Source organism: Charadrius vociferus, unplaced genomic scaffold (assembly GCF_000708025.1).
Source record: "Charadrius vociferus isolate BGI_N301 unplaced genomic scaffold, ASM70802v2 scaffold1089, whole genome shotgun sequence".
Taxonomy (NCBI): domain Eukaryota; kingdom Metazoa; phylum Chordata; class Aves; order Charadriiformes; family Charadriidae; genus Charadrius; species Charadrius vociferus.
Genome location: NW_009649968.1, coordinates 1 through 10,504, shown reverse-complemented (window position 1 = coordinate 10,504; position 10,504 = coordinate 1). Strand labels below are relative to the sequence as shown.

At 47.5% G+C, this 10,504-nt stretch overlaps 2 protein-coding genes across 2 annotated transcripts in view; both read right to left on the bottom strand.

Moving 5' to 3' along the window:
* PMF1 (polyamine-modulated factor 1) overlaps positions 1-1,782 on the bottom strand; it is a 4,298-nt gene extending 2,516 nt beyond the window's left edge. Inside the window, exon 1 of the mRNA XM_009891584.1 lies at positions 1,777-1,782. Coding sequence (XP_009889886.1) covers positions 1,777-1,782 — 6 coding nt within the window. The remainder of the gene's footprint in view (positions 1-1,776) is intronic.
* Positions 1,783-2,743: 961 nt separating this feature from the next.
* Positions 2,744-6,288, bottom strand: SLC25A44 (solute carrier family 25, member 44). The gene is made up of 3 exons (XM_009891570.1): positions 5,667-6,288; positions 3,486-3,613; positions 2,744-2,935 (listed from the first exon to the last, which is right to left on the bottom strand). Exons 1-3 carry the CDS (start codon positions 6,286-6,288, stop codon positions 2,744-2,746), a joined length of 942 nt encoding a protein of 313 aa, XP_009889872.1.
* Positions 6,289-10,504: the final 4,216 nt, after the last annotated feature.

Sequence of the window (10,504 nt, the reverse complement as noted above, 5' to 3'; positions counted from 1 at the left end):
CGGAGGGGCGGGGCCTCGGCCGAGCCCTGCACACCATAGCTCTCTCCCCCCCGGTCCAGTACAGAAGGGCTTAAACGTTAAAAAACCCCAAAGTAATAAAAAATCAAAGGGGTTAAAATTCTTCGTGTGCCACAGCACGGCAGGAAAGGGTGCGCTAGCCCCTGAAGCAGGGCGAGAAACATAATAAACCGTCCCTCTCTTGAGACTCCTGTGGAAACACCCACCCAAGTGCATGCACGGACTAATAATCCTGATCATTTAACGAAGTAAAACGATAGAGCCTGAAGAATTCAAAGGGGGAAGAATAATCCAAGTTCAGCACAAAAAGAGAGGGGAAAAGCAATTTTTTCCTTGTCGAGATACTGAGTGTAAGAGCCAACCAGAACTAACCGCGGTTTGTAAAGGAGGATTTGTGCTCTGTGGTTTCAGGTACTGCACCTGCTTTAGCCCGGGTTTTTTTCTGGCTTGTTCAGCTTTATTTGCAGTCATTGTTGTTGTATTTTGTCAGGTCCCTCCTAGTACTACTCAGAAGACAAAGCGTTAAAACCAAGAAAGCATCGCTGTGAACTGACAGGAGGTGGCGGACTCCCTTGGCAAGTGCACTTGCGGAGACTAACGCGCTTTTAAACTCAGGCGTCAAATTGAAGGTCTCTGAAGTTTATTAGTTGTCAAGAACTTTGCTGGTTAAGAGAGGAACATTGAGCTTGAGAGTGCCTCCCTACGTTTGTGCTGTCTGCCACTTCCGTGACACGCACCAAGACTTACCCTGCTGGCAATCAGCAGAGGCTGATTATTACCGTTTCTTTTAATATTGGTATTATTACCGTAACGGGGCCACCGTATACTCGGGATACTTCCTCGCAATCTTGTGATGCTGCTGTTCCACTTTTTAGAGCAGAATCTGCTATTACAGAAAGAAGCAACTGGCGTCAGCTTTTAAACAACCAAAAGGTGACAGAAGAGAGAAGAGCAGCCTGCAGAACCCGCTGCTTGAACGGCTCTGTCAGTGGCTCACACAGACATCACCTTATTTAATGCTGCAGAAAACAAAGGTGGGATTAAAAGGCCTTTGATGACTCATCTGCAATGCCATTAAAGAGTACCGGATCTTACAACCAAGTTCCGCCCTTAAACATAAAAGTCTCTCCCCGACTTCAGCAGCATCTGGCTGTACTTGTTCCACCTCCAGCAGAAACCGTGGCACATCCAGCCCCGGCAAGGGCTGGACTGCGGACGTCGGGATGAAGGTAAGACCACACTCAGCAAGTCCCCGGTGAAAAGACACTAAGAGCCTGGCAGCAGCCACAGTTTGGCAGGATCAACGCTACAACCAAGAACTACTTGTTACAGCTGTAGGGGAACAGAGGGGGCGACACATCTGTTATGTGGAGGTGTTTCTCTCACCTCTCAGACACACAACTAACTGGGACCAGCACCACGCACGGGCTGGCAGCACGAGAGGCAAATCTCAAATTCTGAGACAGGCAGAGTGAAGTCAACCAACCCCTTCATTCCTCCTCCCCCTAAGAGCAGCCTCTTGCTTCGTCACTCCATTGCCAGTTTTCACCTGGTAAGAAACACAGACTGTAGCTTAAGATTTTGATCCAGCAAGAGTGTGCAAAGAATCGTCCTTGCCCTTCCCAAACAGGATAAGCAGGATTTAAACTTACAAAGTATTAGCGAACCATTACTCCTTATTCAATATGAACATGCCGATCAGGTTTGAACTGGATCAAAAGCCAGTACAAGCTTTTTTTTTTTCCTTCCCCACCTCACATCCATGTTGTAGCTCAAATCACATTTGGTTCTTATCTCGGCCGCCGGCAGCACAGCAACCTGACACTTCCAAACTCCACATTTGGTTGGGCTTAAACTAACTAAAGGTGGGAAGTGGCAGCAGCCACCCTGAACATGCAGTATTGACACTCACATTGAACAAGGCCACAGAACAACCACTCAGTCCCCCAAAAATCAGAATAAGCTTCCCTAAAATAAAAAAAAAACCTGAACAACTTAAATAACAACAGATTAAAAACATAGGTTAGGTGTCAAAATTGCCATCAGCTAATTACAAACAGCCAACTCAACTCCTGACTTGCCTATGAGCCAGTTTGCTGTTTGAAGGATGAGAGATAGGAAACATTTTCCAAGAACATACAAAAAAGGTATGTACAGATCTATTCAAAACGCAGTAAATAAGGTCTTCAGTGGTTCCAGGTTACTCTCGTTTCACATCTTCTAGAAATAAATGTGGGCGATTGGAGAAATTTACTTGTCTATTCTATTCTTCCAGCTTCCCACAGTACAACTGCAATCAGCACACAACCCACCAGAGGGCTCTGCTGCAGTGTTAGACTCCCCTCCTTGGAAGTTTGGCAAAGATTAAAATAATTTAAAGAATAAACTGGCTTTTTACTTCAGCCAGTAAGTCTTTAATTTAAAAAAAATGGAATTAAGAGCTTGCCAGGATATGCTCACACACCTGGCTGCTCTTAAATGAACTGTCACAGGCAAACAGCACTGCCAAAGGTGACATTTTGATGGTTTGAAGCAGAAACAGCAGCAGAGCATTGTATGACAATCAAATCTAAAGAGGTGAATTGCAGTTGCTCTTGCTTCTGCCTTGTACTGTGAAACCAGCTAGAGAGAAAAGAGGCGGCAGCTGCCTCTCCTCCCGAGCTTTCAACTGTGACGGTCCGAATTCAGAGGGTTCAAAAGAAGGTTTCTCTCCCACCAGCTGCCTCTACCAGTGCCTCGAATCCACCAGCTCCGGGCGGAGGCTCAGCTTCTTCAGAGTTTCATACCCCACCACGATGACGATGGTGGAAGGAGTGGCCGAGATGATGCGGGCGGAGAGGCCTTTAGTCAGGCCCCAGGGACCTTCCTCTGCCATGAGCTGTTTGAAGGTGAGGATGATGGAGCTCTTGCCTTCCACCTGCAAAGGCAGAACAAATATTCACAGAGCTGCCAGACTTCACACTGAGCTGCTCTGGGGTTCTGTAGACCCTAGAGACTACAGACCAGACAGTCCAATACCCTTGATCTAGTCTCCAGAACTCCCTGAGGGGGCGAAAAGAAAAAGCAAAAAGTCTTAAAGAGGCAGCAGTAAGTGGGATTCTTAGACCTGTCTCCTCCTTCCTCCCTTCTGCCCTGTCTAGAAGGGGCTGGATCAACACGACAGCTCGAGTCTCACTAAAACTGACACTGCTAGAAGCAGCTTGCCTTTTCTGAAGGATGCCACATCTGCTGGGGAATCTCATTTGAGTGGTCCAGGTAGGCGAAGCCAACCTTGCTACCTGAGCTGCCCCCTATTAATGCCGAGAGTAAATTAAGCAGCATGATATCTAGAACAAACCAACCTACGAACAGAGAGAGAAGGGGAGCCGTTTACCTGAAGCCACAGAGATCAAAGAGCCGAGGCTGAACCCCACCCCTGCGTCACGCTGTTGTTGCAGACAGACATGCCAAGCAGGCTGAGCTCTTACCTGAACCCGAGCTCTGATGACATCCATGGGGTTGGTGAGGGTGGAAGCTGTGGCGGCTGCAAGTGGCCCCGATATAGCTTGCAGGAGGAGATGGGGACAGTCTTTAGGAGTCAAGCTGGAAAGCTGTTCTGAGAACGGGAGAGAAAGAGAGAAGAGTTTCAGACAAGTGGTTACTTATCAGTTCCTTAACTCTACCTGCTAATTTAGCCTGATTTGCAGTGGGCAGAATCCCTGATTTACAACCTGTCACCTCCTCCCACAGCACGTCTAAGCGGTGCTTTCTACATCAACCAGAAAGTCAGCAAAGCGCAGGGAGCGAGCCCGTAAACATCCCGGCAACTCAATGCTCCGCCATACAGCCTCCGATCAGCTCAGAGGCGCTCAGACCTGATGGGCAAACAGGGTAGAATAAGCTTGTATGTCACAGAACGGTCAGGGTTGGAAGGGACCTCTGGAGATCATCTAGTCCAACCCCCCTGCCAGAGCAGGGTCACCTACAACAGGTTGTCCCCAAAACAGAGCACGGGAACATTCACCCCCCTGTAAAAGGCACGGGGGACACCTTTAGACAAGGTTATCAGAAATTGCCTGCAGAGATTCACCCAGATCTAGAAAGCTGTCACTACCACCAAGCACATTGTCCGAGAGATATCCCCGTGGCAGCCCGCTGTGGGATCTCTAAGGTGAAAAGCGTTACGTGCTGCTCATCCCAGGGATTTCCTCATTCTGCTCCTACTGCCTGGCAAACGGGATTTGAATCTCCCACCCTTTTATCGGTTAAAGCTGTACGGAAGACAGTCCAAAAGTCCCAGTTTCTTTGGGCTATGTGGTGGTCATGTCTATCTGGCAAGAGGGAAGGAAGCTGCTCCGTTCACAACCCAGAACACCGATCTGAATCACTGCCAGCGGTGTACTTTGAGCCCTGAGGAAGGTTCAGTGATCCCTGCTGCTGCCAGCTGAGACCAGCACACTATCCAGGGACAGAGGACTAGAAAAGGCAGCCAAAGTAGAGATGTATTAACAGCCAGGGCTTCCATTTAGCATTATCTTGATTGCCACTCCGGAAGACTAGGAAAGAAAGCAAACATCTGAAAGAGGCAAGCTCCGTTCTCTCCATATTGATGTCCACTTTCAAACCTTTTTGGCACCAAAGTCTTACAATTAATACAGTGGATTTTGGTATTAAAAAATCATTGACATGGAGTGAAGGGAGCGCTCCCAAAAAGTTCAGCCTGGACCAACATCCCAAGCTGTTGTTGCCATTTAAACGTAGTACTGACGCATAACCAATGCTCCCCATTGTTACCAGAATGCATCCACTCTGAAAGCAAACTAGACATTCAAGACACCTGTATTATTTCCAAGATATACTTTAAGCGTAGTACAGTGAAATCTAAGCCTCTCATTGTCATCACTTTTAGGCAGATTGCCATTAGGTAAATATTAGCCTAAAAACCACATGCAAAGCTGCATGACAGAAATCTAAAGGATTATCAGGAAGGGGAAAAATAAATCTTAGCTGGCTGATATCTTTAGTATTTGGGAACACCCTGAGGATTACCAGAGCTGAGCCAGGGAGAGAGACCATACTGTTAAGTGTGGTTTTATGTCACAAGACTTGGTGCCAGTTTTAAAACTACGGAAACTGAAGCATAATCTTAAGACACAAAACCACAGAAGATCGGGCCTTTCCCTCCGCCTGTAGTTTGGTTTTTGCTATGAGATTTGTGGCTCTAGAAGTCTTTTTGCCATGTAAGAGACTCCCGAATCCATGCGAACTGAAAGATGAATTATACTTACACGTTGGCTTCAAAACTCTGCCCAATGTCAGACAACAACCTTCCTCATTTCCATGCAGAAAGTAAGCATTATTTGGGATTAGTGAAAGAGAAAGTTAAAGTAGACATATCAAGCCCCTCTTGTCTAGAGCCACCTAGTTTTAAGTCCTCTATTAAGGCACCTATTCTTTAACTCTGCATTTAAAACAAACTGTTAAACTTCTATCCAACACCTGCAGAATTCGTTTAAATTGGACACAGCTATTTGTTTCAAGACAGGTTCTGCTCCCACCCCAAATCACAGAGAGAAAGCAAATCATGCTGGGTCCACAGGTTCAGAGTCAAGCTGAAGGGCTTCTAGGTCTCCTGGGATAAGATACATTCAAAGTCTCTTTTCACTTACCAGCGTAGAAGTGGTAGAAGGGCCACCAGACTGCACTGTTGGGAATATAGGTGAGCAGCGAGGCCACATAGCCCCTGTAGAACCCCCTAAAGCCATCGGCCTTGAAAATCTGTACAATGATGTCCTTGGTTTGGCCAAAGACCAACATCCGCTTGCCGTCTTGGTTCTGTACCTTAAATCTGCCCATGCTTTCCCCCTTCCTCTGCATCATGAGATGCTGGGAGATGACATCAATGGGCACCGTGATGCTCTGGGCCACCAGGGAGGCTGAGCCACCTGCCACCAGTGACTTCACAGCGTTGTTGTTGTTGTACCGTGACACGTACTTTCGAGTGAGCTCATATGTTGTCACATAGCACTGTCCGGAGATCAGGGTGAAGGTGTTGACCAAAAAGCCACGGTAGAGCCCGGCTGTCCCTTCTGTCCGCAGGATTTTCACAAAAGCATCAAAAGTCCCGTTGTATAGGCTCTTGCCCTTCTGAACCTGTAACCGTGTTCGGATAAGCGTGAATGGGTAAACGCTCACCCGGATCATCATAGTCATGCAAATCCCAAACACGTAGAATTTCCTTTTGTCCAGGTGCTCCCACTCAATGATGGGGATGTTGCGTTTGTCCTCCATGACTCCTCAGAGCCGGGCAGGAGAGGTGGTATGCCCCAGGTCTACCTCAAAAGTACAGAGCAGGTCCAGGTTCAGCTCTCCTATCTTAACTGCCTAGGTTGGAAGTGCTGGCATCTGAAACGAGAGACACTTTCAGTAGATGATGAAGCACCCGAGCTAGCTAAAGTAGCCTACGGCACCTCTAACTGTGCTGATTTTCCTGAAGTGCACAGAGAGCCCTTGCATAAACCATCCCGCTGGCAGAGCGGTGGGACTGTGACCTCAGGAAGCGGGGCCGTATCACCTGGTTGATGGCGGCACCTTCTGATGTCACCGCAGCTATTCGTTAAACTCTAACAGCAGTCTGCACACACGGCAGCTCTCACTATGGTCCAGATTACTCCGCTGCAAAGCAAAGCTTGCCAGACTTCGCAAAGCAGTTAGAGATCCAGAGGAAGAGTGCGGCTCCAACAGCGAGCGCTACCTTTTAACGGACAGGCAGGAATATGGATTGTCAACCAAAGCAGCTTCTTCCCAGTCATTCCAGGTTTACGATGCTCCTAGATGTCAGGATGGCAGTTTTCAGTTCCAGGCTCTGTACAAAGAAGGAAGCGACAAGTTTCCATTTGTGTACCCAAATTCTCTGCACAAATTAAACACGTTTTTCTGGGTATTTCCACTTTAACCTCCCTAAAGCTGGAGGGTGATGCAAGCCAGGGAAGGGGGAAGAGATGGTTGTGAAAACAGGAGCAACAATGGGGGAACAAGGGAAATACAAACAGCCATGTAGTCTCCATGTCGATGACCAAGACCCTGGAAATAAAGGGTTAAAAATCACAGCCCGGGGATCTCTCAGTTGAGCAGTGCCTAACTGCGCTTTCCAGCTAAGGAGAGCAAAGTTCACCCTCACTTCCAATACTGCATCATCGCTTCTTGTATGATAACACTCACAAACCTGCCATCCTTCCCATGTCGGCAGCATTCAGAGCACCAGGAACTGAGGGACAAGGAAGGGAGGTCCCGATTCAGCCTCCTCCAGCACACCCTTCCCCAGCCCAGCTCCTGCCCCTGAAGCACTATCACTGACTGCATCTCATCCCGCAGGCAGCCATGTCCCAGCAGTCACCAACAGCAGCTTGCACAGGACAAGACTCTCAGTAGTTCCACCCATCTCCTTTTTGGCTGTAATTTGCTCTAATTTGGTGCATGATCAAACAAGCTTGGAACAAGCAAACCTCCTTGCCGGGCCAGGCATATACAAGCAAAAAGAGAAGTATAAACCCAACACGAAACCAATTATTTCACTGACCACAAGGACTTTCTTTCCCTGTCAAAAAAAAAACCCAACAGGTCTTGAGGAATAACAGATTGCTAAAATTATTAGAAAGCGCTTGACTGCAGCTGCGTCATAGCTTATATACTCTGGCAAACGGGTACGTGAAGTCTGCGCACAGGCACAACCTGAACTGTGGGAGAGCAGAGCAACACCAAGTAGTTCCACTTGCAAATGCAGAAATTGAAACAAGTGTGCCAAAACCAGAGATCTGAAAACAGATTCACTTTGAATCTAGACCCGAGTGGGAACTCAAATTTAACATGAGACGCAGTCAACACCACACACCAACTGAGGGGCCATTTCGTGTTATCAGTGTAATGCAGAAAGGCCATAGCATAAATGTCTCCAAATTGCAGGCTTCGTGAAGGGAGCTCAAACAGCCAAGAGCCATTTGGTTAGAAACGCAGTAACAAAACAAGTGGCAATTATTTACCTCTGGCACAGAGAGGAAATTACGATTATGAAATCAGGGGGGGTGGGGAACATCAGCAACCAACTTTACAGGCTGCCACGGCTCCTGTGGATGGACAGTGAAGTTAAAAATACCCAAGGGCACCCGGGTCCAACAGGGAGGGGGGGGGGGAAACCCTATTTTACCCAGTACAAAGGAAACTACACTTCATTGTTACAGTCAATTGACTTGACAGATAACGCATAGCAAATACCATGGCTTGTCTAAACAAAAGTTGTATTGCTTTAATTATAATTACAGTATTATTAGTTCACTAATACAGGCATAATTAGACAGCACAAAGCTTCCTACACAGGAATTATCTTCAAGCAGCACCTACAAAAACATTATTTTGTTCTTGTCAGGACTCCCACTAGCTTAATATTTTATAAAAAAACCCCACCAACAATAAAATCTAGCCAATGCAATTTCCTGGCGAAGCCTGAGGGTTTAGTCCATACTCCAAATTCCTCTGCCACCTAAAAACTGAACCGTACGCAACACAGCTCCCCACATGAAAGGTAAGGTGTACCTGCTGAGAAAAATCCTCACTGCTGCCATGAGGAAAACAAATAAATACTAATTTTAAAAGCACGCTCGATTTTTATTTAGTTTTATGTGCCATTTGTTTTTGGAATTTCAGCCATACCCTCCTTGAGGAAACAACTACTTTCTTTGGACTCTTACTAATAACTACTTTCATTCAGGATCTAAATCAGAAAGACAACGTCACTCTAATCCCAGGGCCCACAAGCAATCAAAGCGGTAAGTTCTGCCTGTGGGGAGGTGGAGAGGGAAGGCACCCTGGCATCACCAGGGATGCTTCGATTTGACCACCACAGCCACAGTTCTCACTCTGCCGAGATGAGAGTTTTGCTCAGACTATTTATTCTTCCAGAAATTAGATCTAGGGCTTTCCTCAGAGCAGTGATCCCGTCACATGCAGCCTCAGTAACTCTTTGATGATCTTTCAAGCAATTTTGGGGAGATCAATACAGAAATAATTGCTAAATCTCAAAAGACCTGCCCTGCCCTCCAAAATGAAATACAAGTACACCGGTTTCCCTCCCAGGTCATGGTGCCATTCTGCACTTGAACAGTTTCCACGCCAAAACTACACTTCAATAGATCTATACAGATGGTGACTTCTCACCCTGAGCAGAAAGGCATTTCTTGAATTTCTGCCTAGAAATTAAAGCAAAGGATTACCAAGCAGACTGTACCTGCTTCTGCTCTCTCGCTAGTTTGCGGCATGACCTAATACAGCTTCAGCCTTCTAGACGCAGACGGCAACTTAGTATGAACACCCCCCCAGTTTATCTCCTTTTTAATGCAGCCCCATCAATCTGTTCTCCAAACCGGTTTTGCTGCAGCTGTACCTAAATATGATTCTCTGGCAAATAAAGACGGGTCCTTTGTGTACCCCTGGCCAAGGATGTCTCCTGCTCAGCATACTAATGCCTCAGCACGACGGCCTGGGAAACATCCAGAAGCGGGCGGCGAGGTTGCCTTTCCAGGCCCCAACTGCTATACACGGTTGCCTGTGGAGATCCTCTCAAGTGGGAAAGCACGAGACCAAACAAATCCATGGCACGTCTGTCAAATTTGAAGCCTTTTATCTGCACCACCCTGTGCCGAACCTGGTCTATGTAGGCAGCTCCGTTTTCGAAGTCTTTACTGTTAAATTTACCCCAGGAAAAAGTGGCTATAAAAAAAACCAGCCTCACTGATGATCTGCAGCTCCTCCGCGAGCAGCTGTCTCTCTGTAAATGATGGGGCAGAGACACTCTAAGACCAGCGCTTCCCAACACACCCACAGCCTGTACGAAGGTGGCTGCATGCCGGAGGAAGGCCACTGGCACAGCAAGCCATCCTTTACCTTATGGGTAAAGCCACCAGCGCTTATATTTAGCCAGACAAAAAAAATCAAATGTGGTCTAGAGGCGGCAAAAATGAGGCTGAGGGGAGACCTTATCGTTCTCTACAGCTACCTGAGAGGAGGTTGTAGCGAGGGGGGTGGTGGTGTCAATCTCTTCTCCTGAAGGATAGGCGATAGGACAAGAAGAAATGGCCTCAAGTTGCACCAGGGGAGGTTTAGGATGGATATTAGGAGAAATATTTTCACCAAAAGGGTTGTCAAGCCCTGGCACAGGCTGCCCAGGGCAGTGGTGGAGTCGCCATCCCTGGAGGTGTTTAGGAGACGGGCAGACGTGGTGCTGAGGGACATGGTTTAGTGGTGGTTTTTAGGCACTGTCGGGTTGATGGTTCGACTCGATGATCTTAAAAGGTCCCTTCCAACCTAGACGATTGTGTGATTCTACGACCGTGTGTGAAGTTTGGCACAGGACCCGCTCAAGGTCACCGGGCAGATGAGGAGTTGTGCAGACAACCAGCCTTCCCCAGCACCCCGGTTTCACGTCGCGGGCACGTCTCCCCCTGCTCTCTCCCCC